We start from the raw sequence: 19,557 nt of genomic DNA on the forward strand, positions 1-19,557 counted from the left end.
TGCTGAGACATCACACCTTTTATACTTGATATGTTCTTAAGCTGAGCACACATAAAAATTATCAGGCTGTTTTTGTCCCGATTTTGCCCCTTCCTGACCAAGGACAGCAAATGCCCGATTATCTTAAGTTAAGATTTTCTTATAAAATTATCCTGTGGTCTGAGGTGTGTTATGAACAAATTTGTCCCGACAATCAGCTCTAAAACGGGTCGTGGAAGTATTAAATCAAAAGTAACATGTTCAATATTTATGACCACAAATCTTCACGTGTGTGTGGAAATCTGTTCAGATTTTGAACATCCTTATTTGTGTCCCAGCCTTTAAGGTGATAGTAGGTGGAGTTTGTGAAACCCTTAATGTGTTTTTCAAAGTTTAGGCCCGAATCCATCACTACACCCAGATTTCTGGCCTGGTTGGTGTTTTTTAGATGTATAGACTGAAGCGCTGTGGGGACCTTTAATTGATTCCCTTTGGCTCCAAAGCCAATCACCTCAGTTTTGTTTTTGTTCTCATTCAGTCATTAATCTCCTCAATGCATTTGCCAAGAGCCGGTATGGAGCCTCAGTCTCCTGGTGACAGTGTAATATATATCTGCCTGTCATCTTAATAAGTGTTTATTGTTCATAAACACCTACACAGAAGCTGCCTGTAACACATTTCGACCCAAAAGTATCAGGCTATCAGCCCACAACCAAAAACAGATAGGCAACTGCATGAAGCTGGCACCCCACGCAACACTCAGTGAAAATGGATCGAAAAAAGTTGTTTGTGCTGCTTTGGTTTTGAAGATATAGCAAGTTTAGTATAAGGTGATGACATCACATCTATGTGCATCTGATGGATGCCTTCGGTGCAAACAGTTTCTCCAGGACCGCTGTCAGCAGCAGCTCCTGCAGTCGGTGGGAGACACCAAGCTAGAATGGAAATGCTCATCTATTTGATGGATAAACGTCTTTTTAAGTTTTTCTTTTAAAGTTCCAGCAGTCTTACTCTGTAGATAAACTTATGTTTAGATTCTTCTTTTAAAAGTTCAAGCTGTTCTACTTCTCTCTTTAAAAAAGATCAACAGGGCGAGATGATTCAGAAATTCTCCGTGCATGTCACTCCTTCTTTCTCTCCTCTACTTTTTTCATTATCTTAGGTGGACTGGCTACTGGGAGGGTGGAGAGCAGATCAACCTACATTTTGCATGTTCTATAAAGGTTCAAGGGACATTTTAGTTGGTGTTCAGCCTTTAGACTTCCTGACCTGACCCATTTCTGTCTGGCTATAGGGAAAGGAAAGGAAAGCTTAACCCAGATCTATATTGTAAACTTTTTCTCAGTCTGTTATGAAATGTAACGCAACCATGCAATGTTTTTCTGCTCAGTTATGAATGTGATTTGTGTAGACATAAAGTCAGTCCACATGTGTGTAACTGAAGGCTGATGGATTCAAACAAGAAATGAAGCAAGAGAGAACTTAAATATTATTTAAGTGGCAGAAAACCAAGTAAACATTTGAAATTTGTGAAAACTTTGCCAACAAGTATGAAACACATTTCTGTTCAGACACAAAATTCACAAAACTCACAAGCTAAGTTCCAGCATCAAAAGTCAATGACATACTAAATAGATAACATTTAAGGCAGTTGTCTGTCTAAAAGGCTCTGCAGGGTTTAACAGCGACAGTGTTTTTCAGGCACAGGCAGGTTTACAGCAGCTACTCTGGGCTTCGGCCTTATATGTCCTCCACACATCCAAAAGCTCATCAGAGTTTGGCAGAATTGTTGTAATGACAGAAGTCCAGTAGCAGTTACCTTTTAGAAAAGGGACGGTAGTCATAAATAAACCACCATCAGGAGGATCTGTCAGTGTGAATCCCAAATGTCTCATGCACAGTCCCACGTATACATCCTCGATATAAACAGCTTTAACTTGTGAGGATGCCTCCAGTATCTTCTTGGTTAAATCCAGTGAAAACACGTAGCCTAATCCCAGGGAGTAAGGTGGGTAAACCGACTCTGGGAAGGCAGAAACAGGCAGAAACCACTTTGAGTTACTGTCCCGAATTACAAGAGCATTTCTTGCCACCATGCCTGTCATGTAGAGACGTTGGGGGGCTTTCAAAAGCATGCCAACGAGTTTGTGTACGTTAAGGAACATGTCCGAGTCAACCTTCATGGCGTAGGAGGCCTTGGGGCAGCGAGAACTGAGCCACTGAAACATAACCATTGTTTTAATGGTGAGGTTTTTGTAGCTGTCCAGAAAGTCACTCTGGAGAATGTCGTGGTGTTGCTGGCTTTCGTTTAACACCTGCAGAAAGCAAGAGAAAAGACTGAATTCAGAGCAGAAGTTAATGCTGTGCTAAAACAAGACAACAACTGCCTTACACACGTGTTGTAGTGCACATGGCTAAATCCCTTGTACACTTGGGTCTCATTGGATTTCCACAAGTCTTCAGTTAGTGATGAGCAATACTTCCAGAATTGGTACTGATCCAGTACCAAGTAAACACAGGGCCAATATAGTTTATTTATAAAGCACTTTTCATTCAAAATCAGTGCAAAGTGCTTTAATAAAAATTTCTGATTAAAACACACACTGTGCCCGGGCAATACGGCAAAATTTAGCATGGATCGGATATAAAGTAAATTCAAGGCAAGTATTGCCAATGCTTGCTTGAAATTTCACATTCATTTAATGATTTTGCCTTTAATTCTTGATCATGATGGTAATCATAATCAAACGCAGTAAAGATTTGTCAGATAAAACATTTTCAATTTAAACCAAATGGCAGAACTGAGAAACTTAAATTTTAGCTTAATACAAAACATCAAGACTGTAACAAAATGTTATTCCTTTTTATCTTTTTATCACAAAATGTTTGAGAAAAATAAAATCAATAGTGCAAATTTGATGAACAAAAGCAAAACCTTCTATTGGCTGGCTCTCATTCACATTCTTTGGCTTTGTGCACCCAAAGCCCTCTGCAGGGAAAATACCGACCTCATCACGGTGGTACCCAACGATACTGATACTAGCCTTGGTATCAATACTATCAATATTAGGATCGATCTGCCCAGCCTAACAGACACCTGATCATTCTCTTATTCACACACATCACATCCACAAATGCAACCCGCCCCCCCGCTTCCCAAAACTGCCTGAAACTGCAGGGTCGGGGTGGGAGGTGTGGGGTGATCGGGGCCGGAGAGTGGGCGGGTCTGGACACACATGCAGAAATGATTGACAGACAGCTGCTCAGCTCACTGGCAAGATGGAAAGCAAGATTCACAAAGCAGCTACGCCACAGAGCGTCTTTGAGGTGGAAGACGTTTCCCCTCCTGAATCTCCTCAGCTACACATGAACCAGGAGGTCCTGAAGTGTATCTGCCTGTCAGCAGCTCCAGCAGCTCTGGAAAGCTGTGGAGACTCGAAACAGAGGTGAACATGTCCGGCTCTGAATGCAGATGGTAGCTGCTGCTGCGGCGTGAAGACCAAGCCATCTTCTTAGTGCCTCTGGACGGGGGAGGGGCCTGCGCAATACCCACTCCTAACTGGAAAGAGTAAACTACGTTCATTCACGTTAGTCTCTGAAAGTCTCAAGTAATACCAGAAAAACTCGCAAGATTTTGTCACTAGTAGCTTATTTGAAAAAAAATGAAGTTAGAGGGGTCTGAAAACTCATTAAAGATAGCAACAACGTTGCCAAGTTGGCAACACTGGCTGCAAGTTGCTGCTGCTACGATTTGATCTGCTGTCTGTCGCCAGATGAGCTCGGTGTTACTTTTACACCCCTCCAAAAGCACAAATCTGTCCCAGTGCAGGAATATTTAATCAGAAACTCTGTGAAAGAATAGAAGTCTGAAACTAGCAAATCTACACCAGATAAGTTCACATCCCTTCATAAGCGATGGTGGGCATGTTGTTTTGTTTTGTTTTGTTTAAACCTGTCCTGTCCAGCATCTTAGCAAGCCGAATGATGGTCTGGTTGCTGTGTTGTGCCAAACAAATTTGCTTTGCCAAGGGGAGGTTTATGGGTATAAGGCTCCACTTAAGCTGATTCATTTATTTATTTACTTACTGTTATTTACTTTGAATTATCTATGTAATCTTGCTGGACCAGACCGGAGGGGACAGAAATAGGAGGAAGACAGCAAAAAGAAGCAAAAAAGGAAAGCAGAAAGAAGAAAGAGGAGACAATGAGACAAAGATACAACAGATAAAAGGCAACGACCCTTCAGTTCAAACCATCACCAGACAAACTGCTGCACTTGTACAGAAACAGAGAATTTCCTTAAGTTTTCACAAAAAACCTGCAAAAAACAAAACAGAGCTGACAGTAATCAAGAGTTCTAAATAATAACTAAATCAAAAAACATATCACAAACATATCACAACAACAACCGAAGTACCAGATACACACTCACAGAAAAAAAAAACAGAAAACAAAATGATCTCTTAGTATATAAACCCACTGGACAACTCAGTGCCTGTGTCAGCATGCAGAGGATGAATAATAAGGACTGATCAGCGATGAGGAGGGATGGGTGAGATCGTGCAAATGCCTCCACAGAGGCTAGAGGCAGATTAGGGCAGACCAGAGACCCGGGTCCTCAGCGGCAATCCGGAGCACTAACCTAAGCCACCCCATCCCAAAGATGACCCTGGACCCACCCAGAGGATGGCAGAGAAGAGCCCCAGCTAGGGCCCCCCACGGTCATGGGGCACAGGGAACGGTGGGCGAAGATCGGCAGCCGCCAACTCCGCCAGGCACCGGCCATCCAGGGCGGCCGAAGCGAAGGGCCCAAGGCCCCAAGAGACCAGTGGGCAGCCCCCCCATGGTTTTCTATGCCTGCAAGGTGAGGATCTGAGGACCTGAAGGGAGGGGCTGTGAGGTTTTTAAAAATTTCTTATATGAGAATCACCAAATACGGCTCTACATCACAAAAAAAAAAAAAAACTAAACCTGGTTTTACCCACAAAATTCCATTTTTTATCCATCCATCCATCCATAATTTAAAAAAATACAAAGTTTAACAGTATAGATGTTTTCATCACAATTAAGTAATTTTTGTTGTTTACAGCTGAAAAAACACACAACATGTTTGGGTGCACTAGTTAGGTGTGACAAACATGCAAAAAATAAGAAATTAGGAAATTAGAATTTACACCACTGCTATGTGTGAGTGTGTGAGTGTGAGAGATGGAGAGGAAGTCTGATATGCAAATTTTGTTGCACATTTCAAAAAAGGGCCTCCGTTTTCTTCACCACTTTCAAAGTGTGAATGTCCAAACGCAGAGGAGAGTCGTTCAGACATTTTACTTCACTACCACCAGCCATGTTGCTACATTAACAATGGAGGCCTACAAGAATAGGACTTTTATAATATTAAGAAGAACAAAGACATCTTTGAGTTTTCCTTAAAACTCCCTTGTATTTAGGACAAAGCTAACATGGATGAATGAGCCTACAGGTTAAACTGGGATTCTGCTGAACGTTTCTTCATCCTGCCACGAAGCCCAGATTTCACTCTATAAGCAGAATTTGTGGTCAAAATGTTGGAAATTTGTTTCTCTTTCACATCTGGAAAGCCATACAGATAGAAGTAAGAGCCTCACCTTTTCCTCGGGGTGTCCTGTCCCTTTGCCTATTCTGGACAGTCCCAGCAGGAAGAAGTGGCTGACCACATGACCCAGGACGGTGGTTTGATTCCCCCATGTCTTGCGAATTATGTCACGGGTCCTTCTGTCTTGTGGTGGGACGGGAATTACAAGAACCAAGAATGGGCTTTCCTTGCGGCATCTGTTTGGTTCATCCAGTATAAAACGGTATTCATGCGGGTATTCCACGAAATATTCTGAAATCTGAAAGCACAGAACGGTTGGAGGAGTTTTATTGTTGCACAGTGTTTTTTTTCCCTCATTAATACAAAATTGCTTTTTCCTGAAAGTATTTATACTATAACTCAGTAAATATGGCTTTTTTTTGCTGTAGTAAAAACAATCAACTTGGAAAATACAGATATTTACTTTAGGTAGACACAGAACCAGTGTTGTACACGAATGAGTTAAAAAGAACGCGTTGGTCAAACATGTTCATTTTTCTGTGAACGTTGAACTGAACGAGACGTATTTGCAAATAAAGACGTTGAACATGAACTCGTTTAGATTATGTGAGGTCTTGCCTACATTTCCCCAGCGCTACACCATAGACTAAGATGGACGGCGCCTCCATGATGTCACCCGTAGGTTTCTAAAGAGCAAAAGTGAAGCTCGTTGGGCATTCCCACTGTCACCATCTTGGTAGCATCACGCTTGTCGTTAGTCCTGGAAAATCCAAAAAAATGGGCAAAGAGGTGGAGCTGAGAGGGAGACTGTGAAGGTGGGGGTGGATGATGACAACCATCAAACGCCGAGCTGCCTGTAGCTAAAAGCTAACTGAGGTAGGCGGGCTAAAGCTAAGGCGCGCCGTTAGCTGTCTAAAAACTGTGGTTATGCTGCACTCCCTTCTTTCTGGCGGATATTGGATACCTGTCAATCAAAAGGACAAGCCCTTAATTATGCCGAATTTAAAGATTACATAACATCCAAACGGATGAGTTAGAAAAAAAAAAAATTTCACCCCCCCCTCCCAGTTGTCATGAAGGTAAACTTGACCTATTAATCCTATAATGTTTTTTTGTACCAGGCTTTAAACATGTTTATTTCTGCTGTGAAGTTGGCCATTTTAACATGGGAGTCTATGGGGTTTTGGAGCCAGCCCCTAGTGGATGAGGGAGGAACTGCAATTTTTTTTTCACTTCTGCACAGGCTTCACATTTTACAGGTGGAGGTTGCCACTTGCACTGCACACTCTAGCAAACCAGCAACGCTCTGCAGCAAAGCTGGTGCATCCTGCAGATATAAGAAAAGAAAACTCTGAGGCAACGTTGTTCAGAATAAACTTAGAAGCAATTAATAAATGCATTGAGTTGCACTGAATCTGGATTAGTTTCCCCAAACAAAATTTCTATTGGAAACTCTGATTGGCTGTTAGGAAAAGTTTATCTGGAGTCCTGTCCACACATATGCTTAAGGCTTGCTGGCTCAATCCTTAAGCCAAAAGTTAAATTAGCTATATTCTGCATTTTACTGCAACAGCTGACAAACTGACCTCTGGTGTTTAATATCTGACACGTTGCTCAAAATATCACAAGCAGACAGTAACTACTCATTATTCAGCCATGAGCAGCTTGTTTAAAGGGCTGGAGTGACCCAATCTACACTGATATGACCCTCTCTTCTGCAAAGTCTGCTACTTCTGCTGTATTCAACAACACAGTAAGCGCAGAATTACCAACGTCAAGTCACCCTACCACTACGCTAAGACCTTGCTCCCACTGGGGACAGTGAAAATAGTCACATGACCAATTGCCTTTCCTAAATCTCGAGCTTGTTAGAACACATATGGAGTAAAGGAAAACTGGTGCCAGAAATTCAGGAGGACGAAGGAAAATTCAGCATTTATATGAGAATCAAACCATCTCTACCAAGCTGACACCAACACTGAAGCTACAGATGTACTTCAGCTAATACAATATTATACGTTATGTTAAACTGTTTTGAGATAAACTGCTGTTCTAACTGGTTATCAAAAAAAAAGCTTGTTTTCATGAGATGAATGGAAGTGAGGCTGAAAATGAGGCGTTGCACCTAAATGATAAGTCTGTTTGACTATTTTCTAAATGTAAAACTACATTTAGAAGTTGAAGCTTTTAATCCCAGTCAGCATGCAGACATATTTTTCAGGACAGCCTCAGTTGTCCAATTATGAGGCTAAAATGATGTAAAATGAATGTATGAATAGATATAGCAGCATAAAGGTCGACCAGAAGAAGAAAGCAGAATTTATCACTAACAGAACTTTGTAGAAATAACACACAGACCAAGCCTTTTCTCATCTCATCGTTCTCTCAAGTCCTGGCTTTCAGGAGAAAAAATATTGTTATTGAAACAAACACACAACAGAAACTATTTCCATGTTTCCACTTTTTCCTCATTTCCAGTTATTCCTGCTACTATTTACCTGCTATCCTCACTAAACCAACTCCAGCTCAGCTGCTTTGTGGCGCCACCGTGCATCAGAAACGTCTTCTTGGCTTTATTCCAGCCATAGAGGAGCTTTATTTTTCTTCTTTTCACACACACATAGAACTTTCTGCTCACTGGTTGATCTTTGGCTGCTCCTGATTGGACGATACCGTCAATCTAAGCTCTCTGATTGGTGGAAAGTCTGACAGGAAGTGGCTTCATCATCATGTCCAGGTCTAAATAGAGGTCTCTTAGTAACATAGTAGTGATAGTGATCTTTTTGGGCCGGTTGATTAAAAAATTTATTCTGGATAAAAGCTATCCAGATTTGGGAATCCCATTTTTGCGACGGTGTATCATCTAATCCAGCTTACTTTTATCCTGGTTGTTCAAAGCAAAATAGGATTGGATCACCCTGGTCCACAATCCCATTTTTCAGGGTTATTGTAAATCAATATGTGCTGCCGGTCATGTGAAGAACAACAGGTAGAAAAGACGGTTTGCATGCAGGGGGGCAGAGTGGCTCAGTGGGCAGAGTGGTCGTCTTGTAGCCTGAGGGTTGCCTGTTCGATCCTCGGCCTGTCGAGCTCATGAGGTGTCCCTGAGCAAGACACCAAACTCCAAAAATTGCTCCTGGTGGGTCGTGGTTAGCGCCTTGCATGGCACCTTCTGCCATCAGTGTGAATGTAAATCTCATTGTACTCTGTATAATGACAATAAAGGCATTCTATTCTATTCTAATCTACTTGTGAGTGGAACCACCGGGAGCATGTAACATAAAATGTGCATGTATTGTCCTGCATAACATTGCTATCATAGCAGACTGTCCCTCTATGTGATAATGTTGATGCACCTTTATTCCGGGTATTCCTGCGTGTATGGCTGAAATAAATGAATGGATCTAATAACCTATCAAGTTCTGCTCAATGACTAATTAATTTGATTCAAGCGTGTTGGAGCAGGGATACATGGAAAACCTGCTGGATTGTGGTTCTTGTAAGATCGGATTGAATTGACCTCAATGGTCAGTATCCATCACAATTTATCCCACAGAGTTACACACTACCCTTCCTGAGACACTGTTAATAAAAGCAAGAGCACCCGGGGCACCAGAGATCTGGCAGAGTTTTAAGGGTTGATTAATAATTGTCACAATTACAAGGAATCTGTGTGTAATTCTTCCTTTCAGGAACAGTATTCCCTGAACAAAGACAGGCCTGTTTGTTTGATCATAGTTTTGTAATTAAACCAACAAAATAAAAAAAATTAAGTTCACAACTAAAATTGTTTAGTTGTGAGATTAGTGGCATCTCTCACTCTTATGAAGACTCCTAATGAAATAATGAGCTAAAGCGATTTGTTTACCAATTATATCTCCTTTCACTTCAAGTCCTGTCTCACAAATATACATTATAATGTATTCCTATAAACTATTTCTTAAATAAAATGATTATGTTGACACAACTGGAAATCATGAAATTCTGATCATGACGTCAGCAGTAATGTGTTTTTAGTGACTCATCAGGATCTCAGATCCAGTTCGGGTCATACAGATTAGCTGCAGCTTTTTGAGATGATGGAAACCTGTAAAAATACTCACACTTTTTTGTGGAGAAGTGTAGTAAAATTGGTTGAGCCATGGAAATGACGCCCAGTGTGACAGCCAGGATGGCAGCGAACTGTAGAAAATCAAAGTTCCAATCACAAGGAGCAGCATGGAGAAAAATAAGCAGCGTAAAGCCTTCGAACATCGAGTCTTTTCACTGCAGAGAGAAAGGGTAAGCATCTTTAGTGCTTTTAATTGGCACATCAGCTGCATCCATTTCTTCTGTGCTGCGTTGCCCGTGTTAGGTGTCCATTAGGCTCTGCATTCTTTTACTGCAAGCACTAGAAAATGTGGAGAGAAAAGTGCACGTTAACTCATTGATGTGAGAAGTGTCATACGTCAACATGCATTTCTTAAGAAAATATTACTGTTTTTTTTGACTTACCGATATATACACTCACCAGCCTCTTCATCAACTCCACCTGTTCAACTGCTTGTTAACACAAACATCTAATCAACCAATCACATGGCAGCAAACCAGCACATGTAGACATGGTGAAGACGACTTGCTGAAGTTCAAACTGAGCTTCAGAATCTGTGGATCAGTGGGTTTTTTCTTCCTGCTCCTGCCTTCACATGGGCGTGGCTACCTGATTGTTCATCTGACCCACCTGGACCTGCTCTGATGTCCTTAAATTTTTAATGAAATTATTTTCCTCTCTGCCTGGACTCTTGGAGGACTCTGTTTGTTTTATTCGATGTTCTGTTTGTCTAAAAACCCCGACTGGATTTGAGCAGCCTGGTGCTCTTTCACACATCTCAAGAGTCATTGTTGAGTCTCTCGCTGGTTCTCTTGGTACTTGTATCATACAACGCCAGCAACTAATGCACAGTTCTTTACACTTATGTAAATAAATTGTTTCTTGGTCCACTTTGGGCCCCTTAGTACCAACGTGGTCTGGTTTAACCAGCACAGCCTACCTGAGTATTGTTGCTGACCATGTCCATCCCTTTATGACCACAGTGGAGCATCTTCTGATGCTACTTCCTGCAGGATACTTGAACTTGAGCTACTTGCAGACTAATAGTTACTCTACATCACACTTAGTACTTTCTATGAAGACGAGGTAGATGCCTAAACATCACTCTTTTAGTGTTTTAATGCTAATCCTTGTCATGCACATTAAGCTTGTTCAGCTACTGCACAACTCTGAAAATATGTTTAACTTCTTTCTCTGTTTCCACTTGATGTAATATTTCAGTGCTGAGGCGCATGCACTCTTTTTCCTGTCTGTTTGGTTTCTAATGACTGTACAGATACGGAAGAGTGACAGATGGACTAACTGTAGAGTTGCTTTAGATTGAGAAACTAACAGAGGTCTCTACTCAGTTTTAAATTAAATGTTGACACTGATTGTAAAGTTCAAGGTTCTAAGAATGAAACAAGAAGAATGAACCAACTGTCTTAGGTGCACCTGCTTGTTCTACATTCATTATAACAGACAGTTTTAGGTCAGGTGAAAACTAACATTAGAAACGTGTAGTTAACAGGGATTTCTGCTTAAACACAGAAGCAAAATAATTTGTTTGCATCGAACGTTGAACTCATGGTTGTCACTTTCTGTTAGAAAAATATAGAGCTTTAAGCACCAAAATACAAGTTAAAATATAAGAAAAGACTGCAGATTTATGGATATTTGATGTTGTATCCGTGGAAGTAATTAAAGTTTGAGCATGTGGAATGATGGAAGTGCCACAAAAAATATTAAATCTGCAGAAGATGAAGGAAATAAATGAGGAAATATTTAGACAAATACATGAAAGAAATAAAATATAATTTTTTTAAATTTATTTTCACATAATTTTATTCTTTTATTTTGATTACATTATTTTTCCCTATTCTTTTAATTATATATATCCTTATTCTTTTTTCTGTGTATTTCTGTTTAAGACTTTGGTCTGAATGCTGTAAGACGGCGCTCTGTTGCACTTCTGGTTAGCGTAACGTTGCTCGCTGATGATTGTGTGCAGTTATGAAAGTCATTCTGGTCTGATCTGTGCAGCCTTTTATTTAGGCTGCAGTAAAATAAATATTCCCTGACCAAAACCTAATTACCTTTATGTAGTGAGATTACACAGCTGTGAAAGTTGTATTAATGTTCTACTTGCTCATTTACAGCCCCTAGCTGCCCAGGCTCTGTGTCCTGCTGGTGGTGCTGTGAGCCGAAATAAATAGAAAAAAAAATAAGAAAAAATATAAGGAAAAGAATGCAAAGAATAGGAAAAAAAATAATAAAAATTAAAAAATGAAATTATATCAAAATAAATAAATGAAACCATATAAAATATTTTAATTTGTTTTATTTTTTTGTTTATTCTTTTTCAGACTTATTCTTTTTTGTGGCACTCCTATCATCCCATACGAGCAGGTTTGACAGATGCATGCGGTGATATTCAAAGAGCTGTACCAAGGTAGAGATACGCAGTTCATTTAACACAAACCGCACATGTAGCCAGATGAAAACAAGTTTAAAAGAAAATAAAGGTTTTACTGCAATATGAGTAAAAATACATTTGAAATGAGAAGATTCTGACTCCAATCGAGTGAAATAATTACACATGGTACGATTTCCTGAAATTAAAAAAAATATAGAGACACACCTTAAAACGAGCTTTGAAACACTCATTTCGAGTCCTTTATTAAGAGAAAAAAACCCTCAACATTTGCTTGTCAATGCGTCTTTTCAGTGTTTCTTACTTTGAGAGAAAAGATCTTAAAACAGACGATTTAATTGAAGAATGTGTGTGTGTTTAAGTATTTTATCACGTTTCTTACACTGACCTGCCGTGTGACTACAGATGAAAGTCAGCCTGAAGAGGTAAATCTGGCACAGTTACATGGCGAAGCTGCTGTAAGTTAATATGCATTGTCCCATTTTAAATGATTAAATAAAAACGAAACAAACATCTTCTTAGATCACCACCAAACATTCATATGAAATAAGTACTTTTAATGTTAAGACCAGAATGACCACAATGAGGTGGAGTTGAACCACCAACCTCCTGCTCACTGGAGAACCTGCTCTACCATAGATGTGCACCGCCTCGCCACCATTTCTTGTTTTCTTGTTCAGTTGCTCTTGTTTTATGATCTTTTCTCTCAAAGTGAGAAAGAAACACTAAAACGAAGCATGAACAGGTTAGTTTTGAGGTCATTTTTAGGTAATAAAGGGCCTAGAATGAAAGCTTTATTTTAAGATTTTTCTCACTTCTCTAAAGTGAAAACATTTTCTCTTTTTTCATGAAATCCTACCAAATGCTTTTTTCCTCATTAAGGTAGCTCATTTCTGCAGTGGGACATCTTGAAACAAGTTTTTACAGATAAATTTGGGTGTAAAAGATAAATATGATCTCAAACAGAGTCTCAGGGAAATTATTTAACTAGATATGCTTATGAAATAAGCAATTTTAAGAAATTAAAGACATACTCTTATAACATGATTAATAATCTCACATTCTGCTCTCGTCTTGTACATCTCTCTCATATCAAGTTAAAAAGACTTTTTGGCTGCATATAAGACTAAGACTTTGTTATATTGATGTTTTTGTAGTGACGTCTGAAAAATCTTCATCTCAAATGTATGTACACTAATGAGTGGAGAAAATCTGTCCTAAAACCTGATCAAACATGTTGGCTGCATTATGAAGCACTCTGTCTACTGTAACCTCTCTAGATTAGATCTGTCATGAGAGCTGCCACGTTTAAAAACCACTCAGAGCTTCAACCTTACTGTGTTTTTAAAGGAAAGTCTATGCTTACCATTTGGAGGTCTCCAACATTGTTAAAATGAAGGCAAATTTAAAGCAACCTGTCTGCAATGACAATGAGTCAGGAAGTAAGGATGTCTCGCTGCGTCTTGTCTAAACCTCCTTCAGTTAACGTGGTTTAGGGTGGGGTGTGCAAAAACACACAGGCTTCCTTTTGAGGAAGCCAGACATAAACAGAGTCTGCTCTGGAGAAAAGCATCAAATGGGAAGTGGTGATAAAATTAAATAATGAAGAGTGGATAGGGATCACATATGCTTCAGTCTATTACAGCCTTTAACAGAACAAGTTAGCATGGCTCAGTATTTTCTGTCTACACACGCTGTCCATGTACTGCAGCTTATTTTCTTTAAATTAAAAATCAAAAAGCTGTAGTTTACTTTTTGGCAGTTGTTTTGTTTGCGTGTTATAAAACACTTTTTGCTTTGACATGTTGGGGTGTGGGCCAGTTTATCATGTGGTGTGGTGTGACATTCTCAATGAAAAAAGAGCTATGTTAGTGGTTATTCATAAAAATATCATTAGAGCGCAAGGAAAGCTATTTCTTACAGTTGTTACAAGATTTAAGAGAATGAATCTAAAATATTTTGAAAGATTGAGCAGTGATGTCTGCCTTTGCATGATTTGGAAAAATAAACCAAGATATACCAAATTTTTGAAATGTTAAATATCAAAGAAGTCATGATTAAAGTGTTTGATGAAGTAAGAAAAAAAAGTACCCCTTTTTTACTTTATATAAAATAGCTTTTACGTCATACCATATGACAATTTAAGGCACTCATGCAGCACATTTAACACAAAATCTAAAAGAACACACACATATAGAAAGTTTAGCATCATAACAACACAAAAAAGTGTTTTTTTTAAAACAAAAAACTTTTTTCTGGTTTATACGTGACCCACACATCTGTATGAAAGTAGAAACACTTGCATGCATTTGGGCAGTTTTAACTGTTTAGCTGAGAGCTTCTGCTTCTGTGGTTCGCAAACAGGATGTTGTTTTATACTTTTTTTTCTAACCTCAGCAATTCTGTGGAAAAAGTCTTCAGCCTCACCATTTATTTAGAGTTCAAGTTGCAAAATTTTCTTGTAATCTTTTAAACTGGTTATTAGAAAAATTTTCCAGATTTTGAATGTTTTAGTTCAGTCATAAGCTGCTTCATCGCTTTTTTTTCAGAGGAATTTTATTTTTACATGAAGCCACTCATATGATTCATAGGATTCATAGGAGCATGAAGAGGAAGCAAAGTAAGTACAGGCTATGAAGACTGAAAGTAAAACACAATAAAGTTAATTAAAGCCATATTTCTGTTCCTTGTTGCTGACGTTCACATCCTCAGCTGCGCTCTCATTTCCTTGGTCAAAGCTGTTAGTCAGAGTTTTGCTTGGCGTCAACTTGTTGTATTGTGACTTTGTTGAAACGTAGCATTTCCTTCTCTGCACCAGTAAATTCATCTGTTTGCTCAGCTGTGCTCGTCCTTTTCATTTCCTCTCCATGCTACTGTCCCTCTAGGACCCAGCAGGGATCTTTGAACTGGTTGTTGGCAATGGGACCTATGGTCAGGTGTACAAGGTGAGAATAGCCACCCCCTGTTACTTGATGCATGCATGAATGGACATAAACACAAATGCAAAAAACCCCCCATAAACAAAGAACAAGCCGATACTGAAAAATAAAAAAAAATCCATTTTAAATCTGATGTGTTTTTCCTCTTTGTTATTGTTTAAATGGTATTAAGGATGAAAACATCTGCACTGAGTTGTGACCACTCTGACACATGCAGATACACACATAGTTCTGTATCTGACACGACATTTCCAGTAAAACTTACTGAAGCTACTTCCAGTTAGTTTGAATAATAATAATAATAAAAACAATCAAACCCAACACACACACAAACATGGTGAGCATCTTTAAAGGTCCTGGTTGGGGCTCACTTCCTTATCACAAAATCTGTTTAAGAGCATGAGTGGTTTGTGGTTGCAGGAGGTGTTTATCCTTTTTTAATTTAAAGAAGCTCTGACATTTGGTGCTACAACCAGATTTTGTTTCAGTTTCAATGTGGTGGTAAAAATGGTTTAATTTGGGTCAGAGATGGACTTCTACAGATTATGGTGTACAGAATATTTCCAGTGTATTTACCTGTGTATTGCTGGTCAGCAATTAGTACTAGTAGGCAGCTGCAGAATAAACTTGGAGATGAACACGTTTCACAAACAATGAGTGCATACTTAAGCCGTTCTCTCAATCGATCCATCTACTGTTCACCGAAGCTTCATCAGAAATGGTCTCCACATTTCAATTTCTAGAGATATGCAGCTAAATGTTAATATTTCTAAAGGTCTGGAAAAACATTTCTGTCCTTCTCCAGTGACCTGTCAGTCACCTGAGAAGGTAACTGGGGTTATCAGTTAGATTTCAGAGGTGGCCAGTGCCACCTTGGCACCCCCTCTAGCATCGCCCCTGGAAACAACTTCTTTCTTCTTTTTTTTACATTATTCAAGTATTAGGGGTAACTTAGAAAAAAATATAAAGTCGTAACATTATAAGAATAAAGTCATAATCTTATAAGAAAAAAATTGTAATAATCTGAAAGAAAAGTCGTCATTGTACGAGAATAAAGTCGAACTATTTCCCCCTCCAATTTTCCTCCAAGTCTGCCTACTTCTTTCTGCAGAATAGATTAATTTTCTAGCAGCTTCTTTTGAAACTGCTAATACTGATGATCAGTACCATGAGTTATTGAAACCCATGTAGAAGTACAACATCACAAAATGCTTGCCGGCCCTCATTTTAACAACATCCCTCTTCTAAAATAAGTGGTTAAAATATTACAACTTTATTCTTGAAAAATTAAGGCTTATTCATGTAAAATTACCACTTTATTGTTATATTACAATTTTTTTCTTGAAAAATTAAGACTTTTTTTTTGTGTAAAATTACAGTTTTTTTTCTTGTAATTTTTCAACCTTTTTCCTCATAAAATTACGACTATTCTGGTAAAATTATGACTTTATTCTCATAATATTGAGTTTTGTCCAGCTTGGGCTGGTTTGGGCATGCCGCTGAGGGGATGGGTCACTGCACGGCCTGGTGTCCAGTAGGTGCTCTGGGGCTCATTATGTCTTCCAAATGGGTGGGAGTTTGGGTAGGGAGGGGGTAGGTTGGGGATGTGGGAGGGAATTGGCTGTGTGGGGGCATTGGACAGAGGAGGTGGGAACCTTGTAAATGCGTGTACATGTATGGGTGTCTGTTTTGGACACTGGTAAAGTGGATGTATTTGTATATGCATGTACATATTTTAAAATAATAACAACGAATAACATTTAGGATTTAAGGGGAGCCTCAAATCCAAAAGGCTCCTCTTGGCAGAGTAAATTTATTCAGCACAATAGAGCAGCCAGACCATCATCCTGCTGTCATGATGCAGGACAGGTTAAAAAAAAAAAAAAAAAAAAGAATTTCATTTACTTTAACTAACACAGAAATTCAGATTACTTCAAATGCTATTATGTCATTAAAAGTATTCCCAGCACATCATAAAGGACTTTAATTAATGTCTTGGATCCATACTGTACAGAGTCTAATGGTGAATCATTTCTCCATGTTTAGTCATTTAGATTTTGTAGTGAACCGTAATATAGGTTTAATTGTTAGTCTTTGCTCAGTTCAATCTCTGTGTAAGTCTTTTCTATGAGACTTTCAGCTGTCCCACTGACTCAGTGACCAAGCATTTGTAACTAAGATTAGTCCAGCAAAGTGTGAAACTGCTTTTAGGAACTAAAAACCTCAGTCTGTTTCTAGTGAACCAAAGAAAAGCTTCAGATTAGTGTCATCAATGTGGTCGGCAGAATTATTAGACAACCTAAGAGACCGTGGGTGCAGAGGAAGCGGTGGAGAGGAACAGGCTGTATGAAGAAGATAGAGAAGATGACAGGTGCAGGAAATTAGGTTAAGCAACAAACTCAAGATTCAATCATTTGGGGGAAATAGGAGAAAGAGGGAGGTTTCAAACAAGAGACATCCAAAATGTATAAAACAACTAATGCCACTTTTATTTGCTCTCAGTTAAATTATTTCAACCAATATATCCAAAGAATAGTCAAAGAATTTAGCAGAAATGAAAAGACAAACACTATACTGTATATTGCCATCGAATATAACAACTCATATGGTTAATTATTGTTTCAAACAATCTCAAAAATCCAGAATTCATTGGTTCTAATAAGACAATGACAGTACCTTTGTGTAAATTCAAAACATTATCCACTTTGCTTAAATATTATGGTCATCTATTTCTTTTAAAGCTCACAAAGAAGAATGTCAGCCCTCCCTTTGGCTGACTGGTAGTGATCAGGTTCAAAACGTCAGTCTGTCAGCAGGGTTTTCCATCCTTTCATCATCCATCCATGAAAAGAAGAACAGAACAAAAGCAGAATAAGCTCTGGAACACATAGACTAAATTTGGGGGTTAACAGAAATCGTCATGTTTAGGTTTATACATAAGTAATGAAAGCTGTACAGAGATTATTATAACAAACTGACAGTAAAAACGAAGCCTGATAAAATCTCTCACTGATTCTCTAAACAGATAAAAGTCTTAAATAAAACATGGCAAAATAAATAATTAAGATGTTTTTGGAGGGATGCCTCCATTTTTCCCTTTACCAGTTTTGATTATCACATCATGACCGGACAGAAAACAAATGTAGAAACAGATGTTCATCAGGATCCAAGTTAAAAGAGGCTGCGACAAATGATTGTGTCATTTACTCTTTTCATCTATGTTCATTTGATTATGTTTTAGTTTCCATCTAAATGGGTGGTCATGCACATAGAAAAAAACCAAGTCCTTTAGGCTTGTAGCTTGGTGGGACAAGTTGATCTGCTGGCCGGTTTTGCTTCTTTAAGTTGACTACTTGCACGAGGGGATGAGCTCGGTCTCAACCTACAGCCGAGGAAGCCTTCCAGTCAGCTGGGACATTTAACTGGTCTCCAGCTGACTCTGCTTCTCTGGTTTTACTTTCTACTTCATTTTGCTGAAAAATCAGCTTTTAAGAGCAAAACCTTGTAGCTAGCTGTAAGCTAGCTGTAAATTCATGGGGGTCTGATGTGCTGAAATCATTGCCACCTTGTCAACCAGTGGACTGATGGTCTTTGAACTCATCTACCAGTAGAAGTAGAAGACTGACTGGCACTGAGATTATGTTCAGTTTCGTCTATCAGCTAGATAATCTACTGGTTTCCGTAACAGCTGTTGTGAAAGCAAACTGCACATTAAGAGGTCTTTTTATTTTTTTTTGCTCTGTGGTACAACTTTGCAGCTTGCTGGACAAACAAGAAGAGGCCTGGTGTGTCTTTGTTTGGTTGTCCTTCGCCTTGTCATTCTTCCTCTAGTTCTTCAATCCATGCATCTGTTTTCAAACTCACCATGGCCTTTTCAGGACTTTTCTACCAGTATGACCACAATGCATGTGATCAAAGGGTCAGTAACCGGACCCAGAGCAGAGTGTAATGTCAGTAAATTGTCTGTATGAAGTCTGGGGTCAGTACATCCAAGAAGACCCAAGCCAAGCCTCATCCACTCCAGAAGTGGGTCATTTGTTCACAGCATGGCATGAGGTTGCCCAAAAGCAGTCCGCCTGCAGTCCTCTAGTCCAGCATGAAGTCTGTACAAAGTCCAAAAAACGCCCCCCAAGGAAAACCAGTTGAACAAGCACTCCACCCAAAGCTGTCTGTAACTGGTCTGTATTCCAGTACCAGTCCGTCTACCAGATGTCAGAACTTAGTTCTCTGCTGGTGAGTGGTACAAAGGTGCTGTTCAGGTGGAGGTCTGGCTTCTTCCCAAGCGTACTGCTCTGAGGCACCTGGGAAACACATAGCAACACAGGCATTAGCAGTAATCCCCCCAACCCGGAACTGCTAGCACTAATCTACAGCTAGAAATGAAGTAAAGAAAACAAGGGCTTCATTCTACTTTTACATTACTACTGCATGCCTACAGTGTGTGTCAGGTCTTATTTATGACAACAATATCTCTATGATTTCCCAATCGCTTAGAATTAATAAACATATCAGGCTGGATTATATGCAGATACTATTTTCTCTCTATATTCTCGTTTATCTGAAC

The 19,557-nt window shown here is 39.2% G+C and overlaps 2 protein-coding genes across 8 annotated transcripts in view; both read right to left on the reverse strand.

Moving 5' to 3' along the window:
- Positions 1–1,458: 1,458 nt before the first annotated feature.
- On the reverse strand, positions 1,459–13,546 carry LOC121643657 (beta-1,3-galactosyltransferase 2-like). Of its 5 annotated transcripts, none has more exons than XM_041991198.1 (4): positions 13,421–13,546; positions 9,655–9,733; positions 5,604–5,849; positions 1,460–2,294 (listed from the first exon to the last, which is right to left on the reverse strand). In XM_041991198.1, exons 1-4 carry the CDS (start codon positions 13,438–13,440, stop codon positions 1,677–1,679), a joined length of 963 nt encoding a protein of 320 aa, XP_041847132.1. In that variant the 5' UTR covers positions 13,441–13,546; the 3' UTR covers positions 1,460–1,676. The 5 variants fall into 5 exon arrangements, with proteins under 5 accessions (XP_041847133.1, XP_041847132.1, XP_041847130.1 ...); XM_041991196.1 differs by having other exon boundaries at positions 9,655–9,817; XM_041991197.1 differs by lacking the exon at positions 13,421–13,546 and adding an exon at positions 10,046–13,408 and having other exon boundaries at positions 9,655–9,817.
- Positions 13,547–17,461: 3,915 nt separating this feature from the next.
- Positions 17,462–19,557, reverse strand: part of il1rapl2 (interleukin 1 receptor accessory protein-like 2) — a 494,907-nt gene continuing 492,811 nt past the window's right edge. For all 3 annotated transcript variants that reach the window (XM_041990452.1, XM_041990450.1, XM_041990449.1), the window contains one exon: positions 17,462–19,294. In XM_041990452.1, the coding sequence (XP_041846386.1) occupies positions 19,196–19,294 (99 nt within the window). In that variant the 3' untranslated portion in view covers positions 17,462–19,195. The remainder of the gene's footprint in view (positions 19,295–19,557) is intronic.

This window comes from Melanotaenia boesemani, chromosome 7, assembly GCF_017639745.1.
Source record: "Melanotaenia boesemani isolate fMelBoe1 chromosome 7, fMelBoe1.pri, whole genome shotgun sequence".
In the NCBI taxonomy this organism is placed as follows: domain Eukaryota; kingdom Metazoa; phylum Chordata; class Actinopteri; order Atheriniformes; family Melanotaeniidae; genus Melanotaenia; species Melanotaenia boesemani.